General features: G+C 37.0%; 1 protein-coding gene across 1 annotated transcript in view; it reads right to left on the bottom strand.

The window, feature by feature from the left end:
• Positions 1–292: 292 nt before the first annotated feature.
• The window catches only part of PIFI (post-illumination chlorophyll fluorescence increase), an 88,185-nt gene continuing 67,268 nt past the window's right edge, over positions 293–21,209 (bottom strand). Inside the window, exons 7-8 of the mRNA XM_089802197.1 lie at positions 820–930; positions 293–691 (exon numbers count right to left, since the gene is read on the bottom strand). Of these exons, the coding sequence (XP_089658323.1) occupies positions 575–691; positions 820–930 (228 nt within the window). The 3' untranslated portion in view covers positions 293–574. The remainder of the gene's footprint in view (positions 692–819; positions 931–21,209) is intronic.

Below are 21,209 nucleotides of genomic sequence, written 5' to 3' on the forward strand. Positions count from 1 at the left end.
TTTGATTGTACCTGTTTCGAGAGCAAAAGCAGACTGTGTTTATCCCAATCAATGTCAACTTATATGGTTAATACTTTTTGTTTTACTGTGGATTGATTTTCTTCAAATCATGCAATGCCATTATCTAATAAAATGTTACATGTTAGCATAAGGCCCTTGGTTTATCTTATACGTATATTATTTTACAGAGTTTATTCATTTTCTAGGAGTTCACATGATCCATCATCCACATCTGCAAGAGGATTAAAGTAGAGTGACTCTGAATTCGTGCATCCTTGTTACTGTGGATTGATTATCTTCAAATCATGCGATGTCATTATCTAATAAAATGTTACATGTTACCATAAGGCTCTTGGTTTTACATATATTATTTTACAGAATTTATTCATTTTCTAGAACGAGTTCACATGATCCATCATCCACATTTGCAAGAGGATTAAAGTAGAGTGACTCTGGATCTGTGCATCCTGGTTACTGTGGATTGATTATCTTCAAATCATGCGATGTCATTATCTAATAAAATGTTACATGTTACCATAAGGCCCTTGGTTTATCTTATATTATTTTACAGAATTTATTCATTTTCTAGAACGAGTTCACATGATCCATCATCCACATTTGCAAGAGGATTAAAGTAGAGTGACTCTGGGTCCGTGCATCCTGGCACCAAATCAAGCTTACACCTATCACCCTACATCCACAAAGTAAAGACACAAAATAGGCATTAGAATAATCAAAACTTCAAATTTTAGGAACAATATTTCCAAATGATACAGTGTAAGTAATTCAAGGGTTGAGATGCTTGTGACTGAGGAGTACCCCTTCAACAACCAAGTTAGCCGGAAAAGCACAACGTTGCACAACAAAATTTGTCTCTGCATATATTGCTTTCTCACAAGCTCCATCTTGGCTTAACTCTGTTGTCAGTCCCTGCAAGGAAGACTCATCATTTTCAATTAGTAACATGTAATTATGCTCAAATTAGTATTATACTATAGCATCAACCATTTAATTTTATAGAAATTGACCAGGCTCGAAGGGCCTCATGTGATTAAATGGTTCCCAAAAACATTTAAAATGTTAATTTTCCTTTAATATTGAAAACAAACTACTCTCAGAACATCATTGGAATGCCAAGTAAAATACAGTTGTGTGAGTCTGGAAAAAACTTGCAACCAGGTAGTCAGTAGGAAGAATAAGCCTGTTGTGTATGAACTTAATATAGTATGGTTATAGTTTTTTTTATCATATATATATCGAATAAGATGTAATTCTTGCAATGATTGAATGTTAAAGAGCAGAAAGGCCACAAATACCTTACAATGATTTGTTGTAGGTTTTTGTACAATAAAAAGAAACAACTATGGCTCAAACAATCATTGAGGCCAGAAATTATTCTTTTTTTACATTCCCTGAATCACATGCTCGTTGCAATGCTCATTTACTCAAAGGGTGATATGGTAGTTACAATGTCCTCAATTAGTCATGTTTAGGCCACATCCATCTAGGCCAACTCTATTAAGGAAGTGTTGATTGTGGGACATGCATCTTCCTTGCTGTGTGATAAATTTATTCATCTAATTACTGTTTTACATGCTGATATAAAAGTGTAAAGCAAGACAGGTGAAGATGTAGAACACAATTACACTACTAAGAGGAGGGGTGAATTAGTAATGCAGAAAATCTTTAATCAATTTCATTCACTGATTAATTTACCTTGTCATTCACTAATTGATTTACCTTGTGAGTATCATATATCAATTGAAGTAAATACAAAAGCATTCACAAATGAACTTCTCGTACAATTTTAAGGGCTCCAACCCCTAGGAACTGCAATCCCTATTACAGAATACTACCTCTGCCATATTCTGAGCTTCAACTCACTTAATCTGAACAACAATTCAGATTGTGATAAACTTCTGAGTAGCATAAATATACAGATTCAAAGATATAAAAATTAGCTTAAACTTATCAGCCTCTTCTTAAAGCAATATCAAACTGAATCCAGTATGAGTTATCAAATCGGATTTCCTCTGAGAAGACAAATTACAGACTTTTGACTGTAAAATCCATTCAAATCCAATACAACACTGCATATATATCTTCAATATAATTCAGGCTGTAGAAACAATAAATTCAAACTATATTTGTTGTATGTGAAAATAAATTTCAATACCAGATTATCTTCCCTTGCTGTATGTATATCACAATCCCAAATCTAGTTCACAAATGAATCCAACCGAGAATCAGTTTTCAAAACTAAGTTTGAGTAGGCAAATAAGTGTAAACTGTTAGAGAACAATTTTCAATCTGAATATGATTCAATCCCTCTGTTCACTGTAACGCCCTGTATTTCCTTTGAGAAGAGTCTGAGAACATAAAGTATATTGAAGAAAATAACAAATCTGGAAATCATATACCAGTCTTTAAGATGAATGCATACAGCCTCTGTAGATGGAAGATTTTAGTTCATCTCCATCTCATCTCTTCACAGAACAATTCTGTATTTCATATGTCTGATACAATTTTAACTCTACCTTCACATCATTTTGTTCGTGATATTCACACACCTTTTCTCTACATACTTCAGCTTTTATAACTCTAACTTTCTGTTAGCAGTTACAAATTGCTCAACTGAAAACTGTCACCAAGATGTTCGAACTGTTTTTATGTACAGGTGTTGCAACAAAGAATTTTAATGAACCGACGCCTCATCATTTTGTTTAGGACACTGCTTTTGAATCGATAACTATCCTTCCATCCATGTGAAGATGGAATACATTTTGTTTGTGGTAATATTTTGTCTTTATTATACACGTCACTATTAGAAGAAGATCAAATTCATTTTTTTACAATAAGTTTTTATCTTACTCGGCAGCCAAACAAATATATATGTTTCCGTAACTTTATTGGGTCCTGCTCAAATAAGACAAATGAATGTCCAGCCTGTTCCAAAACTTTATCGGGTCCTGCTTTATAATCGGTCACCCTGTGTGTGTGCCTAATAAGACAAATGAGATTGCCATGCGATGTAAATCTTGTCAGAGCTTTTCAACCTTTCGTAGCAAATCGTCTGCATATATACTATCTGTCTATAGCCGTCTGTTCATGCTACAAATAGAGATGTCATGTACCAACCTTTCAATTACGTTATGCCTCAAAATAACCTGTACGTTGGGCTGTGCAGATGGCACAATAAAACAATATCCAAAATCAACCTGCATTACTTTGAATCGATTCTACTGCACCAATTCCTGTAAGTATATTACGTAATCTATTATTTTGCAACTCACGGCATGATTACTGTTTTAAAGTATATTGCAAATCTGTAAGTTATGTTTATTCGTGAGAAACAAAGATGCACGCTAACTCCAGGTATTAGAGCAGATGTTAAGAGATTCTTCTGCACAACATAACTTTATTGCTTTTGTTTCACCGTTGCATCGTTGCATCTTGTATTTTGACATCAATGACATGCCAACAGAAGAAAATTTAGTTGTTTCTTTTGTTTGAAACCGTATAACCATCTTTCTTGTCATTTCCAATTTCATTTCCCATTTCCTGTTTTTACTAACATACTGGAAAACCATACAAAAATTGATTTGTAATGCTCACATGCTATAACGTACTCCACTCTCAAGTCCAAACATTAACACAATATGGACTTTAAATTTAGAAAATAAAGATATTAAAGATTCACATTGTTTATTTATGTCTTTTGAGTTTCTCAATGCATGATAAATGATGCAGGAGCATCGAACTCGAGTTTTATGGACCCAGTTGGGGATGAGCTGGGGATGTGTTCGAGGCATATTGGGGAAACTTGTCCTAAGTCCGCATGATGATTGGAGCAATTGTCTTGGAATTAGAGCCATTTTAGTGACTGCTGGTCGTGAGTTCCTGATTTACTGGCAGGCTTCAGAGGTGGTTTTCGTGAGCTTCGATCCATGGGGTTGGCATGTGTGCTCTTGGATTTGGATATAGGATGGCAAGTGGACCTATGCCTAAGGGCGCATACTCTTATTTGGTCTTATAAGTCAGTTATGCTTTGAAAACGTGGGGCTTGTCCTAAGTATTTAGTTGTTTTATCTATTTAATGTTTGTAGCCCAGCCGAGGGTGTATTTAATGTGAGTGTTTATCTAATGTCTATTATGCTAGGCTGACCTGTGGCTTGGTTTAGTATAAGTAGAGGGTCTTGTGAAGTCTAGAGTCATTCATTAAGTATGAAGTTCAACATGAAGTAACTGAGAGGAGCAAATTTGAGCAAAGCTAGTAGCTAAGTGTGGGCTCGGAAAACAAAAAGGTTGCTTGGTGGCTTGCGAGCACAAGTTTAGATTCTTCTTGGGGTTGTCTACTGGATTGTGTATCTAGGCTAGCCAGGAGTTTGGATCTTGAGAGGTCTTGCATAACTATTGTAGTTTTGTATTTGACCATAACCCGAAAGGCCTTATAGCTAGGCATGTTGATTGAAAATCTTATGATTCTATTGTTAGAGTTGGCATTTGTTGGGTGGATATTTTGCAACCGACAATTTTGGATAAAAATCCAGTCACAAAATAAGATGACCAGCCACAGTGTGTGAGAAAAAGTCTCTCCTACCTTAAAGGGAAGGCTCCCCTTCTCACCATTCCTTGGATCAACTCAAGGTAAGCAAGAAGTCAAAAGATTTTATAAAATGGGTATTACCAATATCCTTTCTTCTTATCTTTCAAGAGAGAATTCACTTACTCATGGAGCGAGTAATGGGCAGGGTGAATCTCTAGCTACACTTCTATCAAGAGCTGGAAATAGTGATATCAATAAACCTTCACTAAATCAAAGGCTAGCTGAAAATGTACGGGTTTGGCTCTAAGTCCGGTCGTACTTCTATATGGAAAAGCTTTACAATTAAAGCACAAAGACTCCTAAAAGTAGGAAAATCTTAACTAATTTGCGAATTAAGAAGAAAAGAATAAGCTATAGACAAAGCTTCTAGCTATACACTTCCACAATTGCTCCTGGTCAAAGCTCTGATTCCAATTGCTTCTTAACTCTTTTCTATTTAATTCACGAGATATTATTACCAATAACACAAAATAACATGAATCAAAGATAACTTGGATGAATTATAGACAAAGCTTACAACTCATACAAATAACAATCTCACTTAATCAAAGTTAAGTCTCAAATGCTCCTTTGTATTCACTTTCTCTCAAAATAATGCTTACACAAACAAAGTTCTGCTAGCACAATTTCTCCAGAGCTCTCTTGCACAAAGATAATGATGATTTTACAGTGAAGGGGCACTCCTTTGTATAGGCACAGGAGTTGAGAAAAAGGTGAAGAAAAAAGTGAGAGTAACTCAACAAACTTTGACCGAGTCTAACTATAGGAGAAAATAAAGGGTTACATGCAACTCACATTACATCATTTTACATACATGTAACTCGCATTACATATAATTACACCTTTTCATGTAATGCATCGTTTACAACTACTAACATGAAATAAAAACAAAAACAACAATCTTAAAGATTGTTTCTCAGTGCCTTGAATTTGACAATGATGTCACGCACTGTGGGAAGATCAGCAATTTCCATGGTCTTCAATATGACTTCTACTCTTACTGCATTTGCATATGTTGATTGCACAACTTTGGAATTTACTGTTGTAGTATCTAACAAATGTTTTGTCAAGGATTTATACAAGACAAACTTGTTCATTGTGTGCAAAGCAAAATCTTTAGAATCTATATCAGCATTGATCCTGGTTGTATATTCTGAGTTTACTCTCTCTGCTGCAATAAGATTACCAAAGTCATCAGTAACACGGCATCCCATCTATTCCAAATCACAAGTAACCATTGTTTCAACTGCTTGACAATCTCCAAAGGCCACTTGCAACTTTGTGATCAGCTTCCTCAATGTCTCCTCTTTGTAACCAATGAGCCCTTGAAATCTAAAGAACATTTCACATGACGAAAGAATGTCACATGAGACCAAGGGATCTAGATCGAATTTCATCATTTCATCCCAAACATCAAGGATTTCCTTCAAGTTATCTGCTTCTTGAGTTAAAGAAGAGATTAAGTTTCATTCCATTTCATTCATCTCTTTGACGCACCTAAGGACTACAAATGTCTCTATGATGGCTTGAACTCCTTCGGAAATGATTTCCTATATCCAAGACTTAGTGGCTTCAATCAACTTTCTCTCCTTAGATGTTTGAGACATAACAACAACACTTTGAGAAGATTGTTTCTGAATGACCTCGTTCAGACAAGAAACCTCCTGTTTCAGTTGATAGTTCTTTTCCCATAGCTCATGATTGCTCTTCGATACATTAGCCACTGCATCTTGAGCATCTTGCAAACAACTCAAACATGATTGCTTTTCAATTTCAACTGTGGTAAACTTGTAATCAAAACGACTAAGTTCCTCAATAGGTTTGTCTACCAGGGGTTCAGCAACTTCAACAAATTTGGTTTTATCGGAATCAACCAAAATCCTGGAAATAATCTTATCTTTCAAAGATTTGGAATTGGTCTTCTTAACAGGAAGATTGTACAGAGGAACAACCACCTTTCTCCTCTTCGTTTTTATTTTGCTCAACCATGCAAATAGGCTGAAACCTTCATCTGTAGAAGCAAATACAGTAGAGACCATTAGCATTAATCCTGATTGTATTTTCATTGTAACAGAACATGATTCAGTCTGCCTAGCTAAAGGCATAGGAAAATGCTGAGAAGACTCTGTCATAAAAAGCTCAAACCCTGTCAAAGATGCATCAAGTTGGAAAACTTGACTACTGGTAAGAGTTGGAAAATCCTCAAACACATTTTCTAAATGTTCATATTGTTCATTTGTAGGGATGCAAGGAGCAGCAAAGGAAATAGGAAGAGTCATGGTATTAACTTCTGAGACTGGAATGGAAGGAGTGAAAACAATAGAGAATGAATCCACATCATCATCAACCTCATGCAGAAAAGGCTCTTCATGTATAGAAGATGTACAAGCTTGTGCAGGCTTTCAAGGAGATATGATCATGATTTCCCCTTCTTCATCCGAATCTTTTTTATCAAATTTTGTTTCTAATTCATTTTCTGATTCTTCCATTGATTCTTGAATTGGTTCAAAGATTTGAGATGATTTAGCTCCTTTTTCACTCTTCAATTTGAATTTGAGGGAACCCTTAGCATTAAAAGATGAGGCACCAGCTTTCCCTTGATTTCCAGTTGTGACTTTCTGCCAAGAGGACCAAAACTTCCACAATCCAAGCCCATCTTAGGATTTACTCTTTTAAAGCCTTTACTTTTCAACCATTTATTGGTGTTTACCAAAATGGATTGAAACCTATCCATGATAGACGTACCTTCCTTTTGTTACCATTGGATAGGAAAAGGGCACTTCTTATCAAAGTCGGCTTGATGAAACTCCGGATCAAGGATGTTGTCATCATCTTCAACTTGAAAATCTAAAAGGATTTCTAACATGTTAAGATCAATTATCTGTTGCAGGGTTAATCTGCAATAGTCCATCTTCATGATGTCAAGTTCTGATCTCATATCAATCCAAATGTCCTTGATCCAATGAACATGAGTGTAAGCTCTTTTCATTTGAGAGTTCATTTCTCAGTACTCAAAATCAAACCTGGCCTTGAACTTCTTCAAGGTGATCAACTACAACTCTGCTTCCACATTCTTTGCTTTAGGCACAGATATGATCGAATAATTGCCAATAGCCAAAGGTTTAGCTGAGGTAATGCCGAAACTAGGCCTATGCATAGCATGTGGATCACTCTACACGTCCATGAGCTCTTTAGCTAGGTCCACCAAAATAATTCAATCTGTGGCATACCTAGGTAAGGTATATGTTTATCGTACTAGGTAAAGAAATCAACACACAGACAATAGATATGAATAGCAGAACTGCTTATTATTATTTGCATAAGCCAAGACATTACATTATGCTTGATAAGATCTGATGATTACAATGCTTCTCGAAGGGGGTATAAATACTTTCCGAAGAACCTTCCCGAAGGGGTCCGTCGGCTACATAACAATTATCGAAGGGCCCATCGGCTACATAACAAGAACCTTCCCGAAAGGGTCCATCAACTACATAACAAGAACCTTCCCGAAAGGGTCTGTCGGCTACATAACAAGAACCTCCCCGAAGGGACCCGTTGGCTACCCAATATTTACCTACGACATCATCCCCCCCAAAAGAAAAAGTTGTCTCCGAACAACAATTACAAAACAAAATACATTAACTGACTAATTTCAACAAGATAAATCTGCTTCTGTCACATCACTTTCACATTCGTTTCGTGCCTGAACCAAACTGGTCTCCAACCCACATGGCATTTGTAGCCACTATCTCCTAAGTCAAGCTGACCTTGATAGCCAACCGTGCTTCTTTCTATGTTTCCAACTCCTAGGTGCCCTGAGCCAAGTGTCGCTGCATTGCCTTCAACTGGATGATCAACTCCACCCGAGCTCTCCATGCATTCACCAAGACAATTTCACGTCCAACACCTACTCCAAGTGCCTCTAGTGCATAGAGGCTTCATGCCTGCAACAACTCCAGGTCTCATCAAGGAGTTAGACTTCCCACGACTAATATTTGCAATGATTGGGGGTCAGCGGGGTCGAGCGTCAAGACCAAATTAGCACTCAGAAACCCACACAAAATTGTATGGAACACACTATTTCTACAATTTCTCCTAACCCCACACTCTTTCTGGCAACCGCTGATGCTTCCCCTTCCCTATGGCATCATCTAATACTCATTCTAAGCATTCTTGATTTGTCGACTTTTTTTTTTTTTTTTTTTATAGAAAACCTCCTATCACCTTTCTGTGCTACCAATGTACAACTACACAATACATCTTGCCACCGTATCGACTCCTTCCCTATGCAATATCCTGTAACGTCCTCCAAAGTCTGAGCGAAATAACAAGAAGCTGTACGCCCAAACCTATAGAATCAATTCTCCACATTATGCAAAAACCGTACCCCATATTATGCAAAATCCATATGGCGACCTCAAAACCATACAAATGCGTACAGAAAATGGAATCTGTACGGCATTAGTATCCAATTAATGTTTCAAGTATATAATGAAAACTTTAAAATCCATATGCCATGCTTTGTCTCAGAAATCCGTATGCCAGGCTTTGCTTGGGAAATCCGTACGTCAAGAAAGTCCATTTGCCAAGTGCTCTGCTAAATCCGTATGTCAAGAAAGTCCATTCGCCAAGTGCTCTACTAAATCCGTACGATACTTAGATTTTTATAACATCCATCTGGTGAGGTAGAAAGCCGTACAATAACACAGGCTTAAAAGCCGTACGATGGCTTATCAAAAATTGACTATAAAAATCCGTACGGTAGCTTCACTCCAGAACTCCGTACAGTGACTCTAAAAATCCGTACAATGTCCAAAAACCGTGCAACAACCAATCCTCAGAAAATCAGTACGGTAACCTTTACTTAGAAACCGTACACTGGATCCTCATTTTAATATTTATATGGTACATATCAGACTTAATGCTTTTCCATACGCTGCTCAAAACCTCCAAAAAATCCGTACAATGGGAGTCTTTTAGAAACCGTACGGTAACATCACTATCATATAAAATCCGTACACTACCATCCTTTAAAAAGCCGTACGGTATCTTTTCCATTTTCCCCTCTTTTTTTTCGAACAACTATGTACAATATTTACATATGTACAGTACTTACAGTCTTCTTCTCTCAGTTGTTCATCCACGGAGGTGCGTTACTTCTTTCATGGAAGACATTCAACTTCGACCTATTCACTATGTCAGCAATTTCCTTTCCGTCTAACATCCATTGTTTTACTGCTCCGTTATCACCCACTTCCCAAATTTGATATGGTCCGATCCACTTAACTTTGAACTTGTCTGGCTTGATCTCATTCTAGCCATCGTACTTTAACACCCATTTCCCCGACTAAAACCTGTTCAGTTTTAAGTGCTTATCGTACCATGCTCTACGCCTGTTTTGTGTCACCTCCGTAGCCCACTCCTGCAACTATTGCTCATCAAGTTTATTTAAGGTACACGATCTCTCCATCCAATTTTCCATATCGCCCAGTTTATTTCCGAAGCTCGATACCATGGACTCCATCAGCTGCCCCTTCTGGCTATCAATAACACGTCCACTACGTACTACTGCAACTTTTATTAAACCCTTCTACTTTGTTTCTTGTGCGGACCGTATGACATGTCTTCCTTGCTGCTGGCACCTTCTGCTATATCTGTGGTTCGACGTAATACTTTCTTCTTGCGCAGTCGTACAGTGGAATCTTTCCTCCTTTCGATTTCGTACTGTATGTTCTTTTCTTCAGCTTCAATCATACCTGCGTTTCCTTCTTTGGCTTCTCTGTGTTGCTTCGAACATTCATTTCCTCCTTCGGCTTCTCCATGTTCCTTCGGACATTCATTTCCTTCTTCGGCTTCTCTGTGTTCCTTCGGACATTCATTTCCTCCATCGGCTTCTCTGTGTTCCTTCGGACATTCATTTCCTTCTTTCTTAATTTCGTTGACTCTTAACATATCACAGCTCGGAAAGAGCTCATAATCCTCCATCTGCCAATGAAAAAGGTCGTTCAACGAGTCGAGATCCTCCTCACTCGAACCTCCTTCCAGTCTCAATACTCCTTCATCAGGTTCCATTCTCTTCTTCCCTTCGTCATCCCCTTCACTTTCACCTTCGTCTTCGGAATCCGACGACAGGGCTTCTTCGCCAACCATTTGAGTGTGCAAATCAATGACAAATCGCCGGCCTTTACTTTCCAGTGATAAGGTGTTCTTCCAGTTGTGTCGGACTCTAGCTTCAATAAGCCATCCGCGGCCCAAGATGTCATCATATCCTTTTCTCTTCAATAGAATCACGACAAAATCTAGCAGGAATGGTTGAGTGCCAATTGTCACCGATTGAGCCATCAGGATGCCAAGGGATTTAATGCCGTGTTGATCTACTGTCAGCAATTGAAATTTAGGAGGCCACAACATCGGCTATCCCAACTTCTTCCAGGTCTCTTCAAGTAAGACATTTATGCCGAACCCTTCGTCGACTATTGTGTCTGTGAGAGCATGTTCAAGGATCCCCATCTCGACGACCGCCGAATGTCGTCTAGATGTAAGGGCTAGCAACATTTGGTCTTCTCCGCCTGCAGCAATTTCCTTCCCTTTACCTTGTTCTCCTGGTATCTTCAAAGCTGGCGCCATATTTGTGAGAGCGAATCGGAGTTGAGGCATCGTAACAAGCAGATCATTTATCTTGACTGGTACCTCTGTCTGCAAAATTATCTGTATTATGTTTTATTCCGCGGAATTTCTCACCGAAGTGCTAATGGTGTCCTTCAACTAAGATGTTTCCGCCTGCGATGCTTTTCCAATCTCCGCCTGTGCTTCCGCAAATTTCCTCTTTTCATCGACAAGGTCTGGGTATTTTTTTGCTTGCTTCCACGTAATTGCTCGAACTTCTTCATCCGTCCCGACAGTGAGCAAGTTTACTCCAGACTTCAGGCACTTAGCATCGTCATGGTCGCCAGGTCCACACCACCTGCATAACAGCTTCGGTGTGTTTGCCGTTGCACTCTCAAGCGAAGTGACCCCACAGGTTGCATATGTGGCATTGAACTATCAGTCGGTCGTTCGCATCATACTGGATTCGACTCCTCCCGTCAGTATTGTTGTTGCCATTGTTGTTGTTTTGACCACGCCAATTATTTCTATATCCACCCGATGTAGCACCTTCAGTACTATTGTTCCCGCTCCCTCCTGACGAGGACGCCTCCTGTGTCAGGAACACTTGTTGCGGTGTTCTTGTTTTCAAATTGAAAGGGCATTCCTTTACCGAGTGTCCCATAATTTGGCAAATCTCACAAAATTGATCTTTTGGGCAGGATCCCTTCGTATGTCCTTTCTTGTACTCCATGCACCATAGGTCATTGCCCTTAGTCTCCTTGTTCATGTTTTTGAACTCCATCATCCGAAGTATGTCCTTTTGAAGAGCACGGACTTTCTTGCTGCTGCCTTCATCGTCGTCGTTATCTTCTCCTGAAGGCTCGTCGTCATCTGAATCGGATGAGCTGGTCTTCTTCTTCTTCTTTGTCTTCTATTCACTTTCGAGGTTCAATGCCCGATTGTATGCTTCAGTATAGGTTGATGGTGGTACGATTTTCATCTTTTTCCACAACTTGGGGTGAACGCCTACAATGAACCATCTTTTCTGGAGCCCATCTGCAAGCTTATTCTCCATTTTACTGATCAAGTGCTTCAACCTTCTGGCGAAGACCCGTACTCTTTCATTCTTCTTTTGCTTGGTATTGAATATCTCCGCTACAATTTCATTATCGTCACGTAGAAGTTGAAATTATGCGATGAACTCCTTAATGTTATGCCAACTATTTAACTTTTGTGGATCGGTATCAATAAACCAATCAATTGCAACACCCCGTAGAGTAGTGGAAAATTGTCAGCTCCATTCATTTATATTTGTTATGCCATTTTCCCTCCAAATTATTTCACATGTTTTATAATGTCGGATTGGATCGGCGGTTCCTTCACCATCAAATTTAGGCAACTTTTTTTTTGGTCCTGCCATTATTACTAGATGCTGTGGGTTTTGTGGTGTACCTGCACTGTTTTGCACTCTCGCGCTGTTTTAATCACCTGTGCTGTTTTGAACACCTGCATTGTTCTAAGCTCCTGCGTTGTTCTCTACAACTGTGCTGTTTTTGGCTTCCGCGCTGTTTTCAACACCTACGTTGTTTGCAACACCCACGCTGTTTGCAACGCCCGCGCTGTTTTTGATACCTGCACTTTTTTCGACTTCCGCGTTGTTTGGTGAAGAAGAGTTTTCATTAACCGAAGCTGTCCGTTCCGGAAGTATATCTCAGATGAAGAGGTCATTCCACGCTCGTGCTCCCTCGGCACCCTGAGCCGTGCGAGTCGATCTCCTTCCGTCAAGATTCTCTTCTCGTAGCGTATGCAGATTCAGAAACTCCTCCCTCGCTTCTTCCACCAAATCAAGCCATTGTCAAGTCTCCTTCAACAATCCCTTTGCGCTCCTATTTCCGTCGGCAATCTTCTAGAATCTCCTTCGGCGCTTTGTTTTCTGTCCCAGAATTAGATTGTCCCGCGCGACGCATATTTCGTCCTTTTCCTTCAGCTTATTCTTGTTCTTGTTTAATTGATTCGGCGTTTAATTTTTATTCACCTGCCTGCGTACCAGGTCCATTGGGCAACGGTGCCAAACGTTTACCATACTAGGTAAAGAAATCAACGCACAGACAATAGATATGAATAGCAAAACTTCTTATTATTATTCGCATAAGCCAAGACATTACATTATGTTTCATAAGATCTGATGATTACAATGCTTCCCGAAGGGGGTATAAATACTTTCCGAAGAACCTTCCCGAAGGGGTCCATCGGCTACATGACAATTACAGAAGGGCCCATCGGCTACATAACAAGAACCTTCCCGAAAAGGTCCGTCGGCTACATAACAAAAACCTTCCCAAAAGGGACCCGTCGGCTACCCAATATTTACCTACAATAGTATACGGCTTGCCTTTAAAATATCCAACTCTCAAGTATGTGAAAGTAGGAAACTAAATAAAAATGCAGTCGTATTGGTTCACCTTCTCCCATGCTGCAACTCATACTCTTTTGACAGATAAATGTTTATTGAACAAGCACCAAAAATGCCCAAAGAAAGCATCTTGGACTCTTCTGTAATGGAATTTACTATTTGCCAAAGTGATTTGGTCATAGTAATCCCAAACAGGAACCTGAAGACGATCTCCCTTGGTAGAAAGACTAGAGAAAGATCCCATAGCAGCAACAATGTAAACAAGGTAAGAATTCATGTAGAAGGGTACCGAAGTTCCCACGTTGCTTATCTGTTGGCAAAGTGCAGTGCTAATGAGCTCTCCCCAAAAGATGTGTTCTTTATTCTCCATAATTTGAAACATGAACTTATACATCCATGGCTCGAAATCAGTAGAATCTTTAAGGCCACAAATTCTGCTAAAAAGGATGATGAGATCCTTATATTCTTGTTTGAAGTTAGACCGATGAACGGTCTTTAGCCATTTGGAAAAGTTGCTCCTTTTATTGTCTAACTAGTAAAGGTTGACATACTTCTGATAATCACCCTTTTGCCCATTCCAGCATGCCAAAGATGATTCTTTGGTCAAATCTACACATTCTGCTTTATGTGGAACCTTGAAGATTTGTTCAATGACCTTAGGATCAAGACTAATGATAACCTTGTTGCCAACATCTTTGATAGTCTTCACCTTTGGAGTAAACCGCCGTGCACATCTGAAAATGAATTTAGATTCTATAGCGGCCATAAGAAATATAGACACCAGGTGAATGTTGCATCATTGATATGCTTCATTTCATAACTAGCTGAAGTTTCAACTCTCTATAGAAAATCAGCCATATCCACATGACCAATCTTTGTGTCCATCACGTTATCCAAAATAGATATGACTGATGAAGGAGCTACATGAGCCAATTCTTTATCATATTGATATTTCATTTTGCCTTTGGATTTCGATGGTGAAGACATTTCTTATGCTTGTACTGCAAAACAAAAATCCCAAAACATAAATACATCATCAGATGGAATAGCCATATAAGTTGATTTGTGATCAACAAAGATTTGGAAACAAATTGGAGACCTGGTAGATTCAATGAAATGATCTCAAAGAAATCTTATGCATATGCAATGGATGAAAATAAAATGAACAGAATGAGGAATGAAGTGTTATGAAAGTAAACATATGGAAGATGGAATGAAATGAGAATGTGTGAAGGTGGAACACATGGGAATGCGTGCAAATGAAGATTGCTGATTTCAAAAGTGACAGTGTTTTCAAAGCATTATTGCATGAAAAATGAATACATGTAACGGGAGATGGAAGGTGAGATGAAATGCGAATGTGAGTGGAGGATGCAATTTACATGTAAGTGCGAATGGAGGATGAGATGGAAAGCATGGAAAAATGCGGAAACGTGTATTTGCTCATGGAGGCGCAAATTCATATGGAGGGACAGAAACAGAAAATGGAATAGAGATAATGAGTTTTATAGTCACTTTTGGTGAAAAGGGGAAGTCAAAGTACATGGGAGATGAAAATGATATCTTTTTGACTTTTGACTTATGATCAAAATCAGACCTTTTGGATGTAATTACACAAGGCATTTCGTGCAATCGTGTTGTGCGAATGGATGTGAAAAGTGAGATGGGAGTGAAAATGGAAACAAAAAATGAGATTACATGCATGTGCCGATGGTGAATGAGATGGAAAACATGTAGTCGCATTTCTTGAAAGAGAGATGAGGTGTTGTGATACGGATACGGAAAGTGGAACGTGATGATGCTTTCAAATGAAATGAAGCAAGAACAAGTTCTTGGGAAAGAACTTCCAATTTCTCCAAGTGGAGAAAACCGGAAAGCAAGCACAAAACACAAAAACACAAAGAAAAATGTACCTTTGGAAAGTGACTCAAACATGTCAATATGCAATGCACTTCAGCACACAAATTCGAAATTGGGATTTGGGAAAGAACAAAAAGCATGAAAATGAACAATTTTTTCATTTTTAAAGGAAAAATGCACTTTCCATGGAAAAGATTTCAACAAGTGGTAATCATCAAGCAATTGCGTGCAAAAAATCACTAAAATAAACATGAATTAAAAGCAAGAAAGAAAGAGTCCACTTACATGTGCCAAAAATGAAGGGAAAAGATGCTCCAATGTTTGAAAAATTCATCAAAAAAGATTGAATCTTTCAAAACTTTCACAAATTCGAATGGGAGAAGGCAGCAATCAAAGAGAAGTTGGTAAAAGATACCAAAACGTGCCCTAAAAACACTCCAAGATCCAACATTTGGAAGAACATATGCTTGGGACGTTTTTAGCAAAAAACATGTTTCTCCATGATGCAAAATCAAAATGTTTTGGTGTTTAAACACCAAAATATGCATTAATATGTAATGCAATCCCAAAAAGAAGCCAAACCGATTTGCTTTGGAGTCAAAATATGGAGCAAAAATGGATTTATTTGCTGATTTCTCCAAAAACGTGCCCTAGATGGGAGCTTCCAAAAACATTTTTTCGCTTGTTGAATCCACTTTAAATGCAAGAAAACTCATTGTCAATCAAAAACGCCTCCAATAGAAGAAATCTCATGCAAATCCACTGAGAAAATCTCTACTTATGATCAAAATCAGGTTCTTAGAGGGCAAAAACATATTCTTCAAAATTGGACTTTTTGAGTGTCATTGCATATATTAAAACATGTTTTTGATCAAAATCGGACCTTTTTGGGTCACTTGCATGTTTTAAAATATGCATCTCATCAAAATCGCACCTTTTGGGTGCTATTGCATGTTTTAAAATATGCACATAAGCAAAATCGGACCTTTTGGGAGAGGATGCATGTTTTAAAATATGCATCTCATCAAAATCGCACTTTTTGGGTGCTATTGCATGTTTTAAAATATGCACATAAGCAAAATTGAACCTTTTGGGAGAGAATACATGTTTTAAAATACATCTCACTTTTTAGATGTAAAAGTATAAAAACTTCACTTTTGATGCAATAGCATCAAAAAGGTCCACTTACGATAGACTTTGGTATAATGATATCAAAAAGGTCCACCAAAGTGAATTTTATATGCAATGATATGTAAAATGTCCACTTTTGATGGATTTTACACGTAATTGTATATAAAATGTCCACTTTTGAAGACTTAAATCATAAAAATGTTACAAAATGGGCTATAAACAATATTTATCTATCATATTTAAAAATCTAACATATAAACATCATTTAAAAAGTAACATTTAAATAAGCATTTGATTTAAAAACCAAAAATTAAACTAGAACTATATAGTTATATAGTTACTTTAAGTGAAAAAATAAGAAGTAACTCAACTTAAAATTATAAAATAAAGTGCACTATAGTCACTTCAAGGTAAAATTTTAAATTTAAAGTAATTTAAAAACATAACAAAAAGTGAATATAAGTTATATTTATCAAAAAGATAAAGTCAAATTAAAAATATAATATCATATTTTTAATTCGTGTTGTTGCACTAAAAAGGTCCACTTTCGAGACACTAAAATGAACATATCTCATGATTGACAACTCCGATTGAGCTCTAGGTTAGACTGAATCGAAGGAAAAAGCGAAAGGCGTGACATGAGCAAAACCAAAGGACAAAAAACCAACAAAAGCAAACTCAAAAGAAAAGAACAGAAAATGAAGGCTTCAAAAATCAAGCGACTCAACAAAAAGCAAAATGAAAAAGACTTGACAAAGGCCTTCAATAAGAAGATTTGATATACGAACTACTATGTTCCCCGGGGACACGTACCCGGCCTAAAACCCGGCATTTCAGGAATGGGGACGTCCTAGGGACGGGGGGATGGGTATGGGACATCCCCGGGGGACAGGTATGGGACGTCCCCCAGCCATCCCCAAAAAGAGAAAATTACCAGGAGACGTCCCCGAAACTTGGGGACAGCTAGAAAAAAAAGGAAGACGGCTGGCTGTCCTCGGTACGAAAAGGGGACGCCTAGACATCCCTTAACCGTACCGGGTATGGCTAGCCGTAACCAATTTTTTTTTTTTTTTTTTTTTTTTTTTAATGCAAAAAATTAAAAAGTGAATATTAAAAAATAATTTTAAGGCTCCTTACTAGGTCATCGAGGTGGGCCCCACCCCTCCAAATCCGGTAGAGGCATAATAGGAGCAGCAGTCTACTTCATTTTTCTATGTTATGTTTTTTGTGTTGAACATCAACATGATTATGATACATTGATACTTAATACTTTATGGCAGCCCTCTAGCCTTTGGGCGTATAGCTTTAGGCATATTCAGATTTAGATTTTCAGATTTATCATGTTTATCATTATGATATTGTTCACTAATATTGATATGCATTTTGACAATTGAGTACTAAAATTGGATATTATTTTCTAAATGGCATTCAAATGTTCTATGTTATGGTTTTATAGTGTCTAAATGACATGCATTGTGCTTAGTTTCATATGAATGACATGTATATTTGCAAATTTCAATGTATATTTAAAAATTTCCCTATCTATATATATATGCATTGTGCTTAGTTTCATATGAATGACATGTATATTTGCAAATTTCAATGTATATTTAAAAATTTCCCTATATATATATATATATATATATATATATATATATATATATATAGCCGTCCTCGTTTGCCATTCCCCCCCCCCCCCCCTCCGGCCGTCTCCAAAATCACCAAAAAAATTTGCCATCTCGGAAACCCGTCCCGCCATCCCCCACCGTCCCCGTACCGGAAAGTCAGGGGAACATAAACAAACTAGAATGGATCAATTGATCAACATAAAGCAATTGAATATCAAATTCAAGCTTAGAGAAACGCGAAACTAGCTTGAAAAAGTTGTGTTGTTACCAACATTTTGAGGTAACAAAATGGAGGACAACAACATTATCTCGATCTAAATCTTTGTTATCATCTATATTCCGTTGTGTGGTTAATTGTTGGGGGCTAGGCCATCTCCTTTGGGGATTCAACTGCCTTGTACTGTGTCAAGTGGTATCAAAGCTGGTTGATCTTGTGGAGCAAAATTCGATCTTGTGGTGGATTGTTCTTTCTGGATTCTTAGATATCTTGGTTATGAGGTGGCAAATTATGATTCTGACTTACAACTGTAGAGGACTTGCAGATGGATCTTGATATGAAGAGATGGTTGTGAAGATGGAAGGTTGATCTTGTTGAGTGAAGGTTGAATCTGGTTGGAGACCTGGTGCAAAGGGTTTGTGAGGATCTTGGAAGATGCCTCCGAGAAGATTGGGCCCTAGGATGATTGTATATCTCTGTAATGTGGAGACGAAGATAACTGAGGCATTTGCTCGGGTGGATGTTGCTTTGTCTAAACGAGTTAAGGAAAAGAATGTTGTGTGCTACTAGAGTTGGAGTTTACCAAATCAAATGTAATGTCCCCACTAACTAGGACAAGAATACCTACAAAACCAATATTAGAATTTATACAATAATAAATTAACTTTCACTATTCAACCCTCTTTCCTAACCCAACCTTAAAGACATCTCAACATCAAGATCGATAACCCTCTTGGATCTTTGATTACTTCTCTGTCTTCTATGAAGTGCTCCCTTTAAGGTCCTTCCTAGAAGAGACATTCTCCATCCAGGGCCATTGTCACATATGCATATGTTAACATCTACGGAATATTCCAGCCTTATAAACATATTAAGATCACTCTCTTCCAAAAGGGTCTCTTGCTCTTAAGCTACTAACCATATTAAGATTACTCTCTTCCCAAAGGGACTCTCTTGATCTTAAGCTATTAACAATATTAAGATCACTCTCTTCCCTAAAAAGGGACTCTCGTGATCTTAAACCATTAATCATTAAGTCATGTATGATATCTATTTCAAATACCGCCTTTACATATACATATGTGTATGCATAAATTATCCACAAGTATGATTCGTTAATATAAATAAATTCATTAACATAATTAAACAAATATAATTCATAAACATACCTTTGTTACCTTCCTCTTGGCTTGGTCCATGTGGCTTTATTCTTAGTTGGCCCTTCAACACATTATTCCTTCTAGATTATCTCAACTCTATATTTAGTTTCTAAAATTCTTCATTTTCTAATTATAGAGAAAAGATAAAATATATTTTTTGTTTCTTCTTTTCTAAGAGTCACAACCTTTCATAATATAAATCTTTTTAAAATCACAACACTTTATAGTTATAATCCTTTCAAAAAGTCACAACACTTCATAACTAAAATCCTTTGAAAAAGTCTCAATACTTTATAAGCACAACATTTTTGAAGAGTCGCAACTATTCATAATTATGATGCTTTTGAAGGTTCACATCCTTTCAATATTACTTTCCTCTTCCATTTTCAAAAAGTTGCTTTCTTATTTTTTTCATATTACTTTCCTCTTCCATTTTTCCTTTTTGAACTCCTATCTTCTCTTCTTTTTTTCCCTCTCTACAATAAACTCTCCTCCCTTTTATATCAAAATTTAAAAGAGTCGTGTCTATTTGTTAAATATCTCTCGACTTTTCATTAGATTTAGTAATTTATATTATTCTATGTTATATTATTTATTTACATACTTATTTGTGTTTATTATTATTTATTATTAAATTCTATTTGTGAAGTTAACATGCTTTCTACAATATTGTCTTTTGTATTTAATTTTATTTTTTAATTCAAATTTTATTATTTTTTAATAATTTAAAATATCACACTAAATATTATTTCATTGATAATATAGATTAAATAATTATTATTTCCTAATTTTATATTTTAGTATTAGTTTTAATATAACTTAATTATCCTTATTTATTTAATAACATTGTATTATCTAATAATTATTAAAATTCTATCTTAAAATGGGGATTTGACAGTCCACCCTTTCTCAAATTGCTTGTCTTCAAGCAATTAGATAATTTCTTTTGTTGAATTGAAATATATATTTTGTTTAGTCCAAATTCTTAGGTTGCTATCATGAATATGTTTGAATCCTTTCTAATAGTCATTAATTTTCTAAATTAGTCTTTCATATAAATTATTTTTCTTGATCCTCTTTAACCCTATAGAATGACAAAATCATGCTCTGATACTATTGTAATATCCCCACTAACTAGGTCAAGAATACCTACAAAGCCAATGTTAGAATTCATACAATAATAAATTAACTTTTGCTATTCTACCGTCTATCTTAACCCAATCTTAAAGATGTCTCTACATCGGGATCAATAACCCTCTTGAGGATCCTTAGATCCCCGGTTACTTCTCTCTCTTCTATGAAGTGCTCCCTTTAACGTCCTTCATGGAAGAGACATTCTCCATTCAGGGCCCTTCTCACATACATATGTTAACATCTACGAAATATTCCAACCTTATAACCATATTAAGATCAGTCTCTTCCCAAAGGGACTCTCTTGATCTTAAGCTAATAACTATTAAGATATTATCTCCTTAGTTAAATACTTTCTATAATGGTCAACTACTTGTTTGTAGTCCATCTTTCAGTCTAGATAGGAATGTTTCCTATCCTATCTTCATTGTCAACTACTTGTCTGTAGTCCGTCTTTCAGTCTAGATAGGAA

The sequence above is a fragment of the Cupressus sempervirens genome, chromosome 9, assembly GCF_028749045.1.
Source record: "Cupressus sempervirens isolate cs-2001-9-10 chromosome 9, ASM2874904v1, whole genome shotgun sequence".
Taxonomy (NCBI): domain Eukaryota; kingdom Viridiplantae; phylum Streptophyta; class Pinopsida; order Cupressales; family Cupressaceae; genus Cupressus; species Cupressus sempervirens.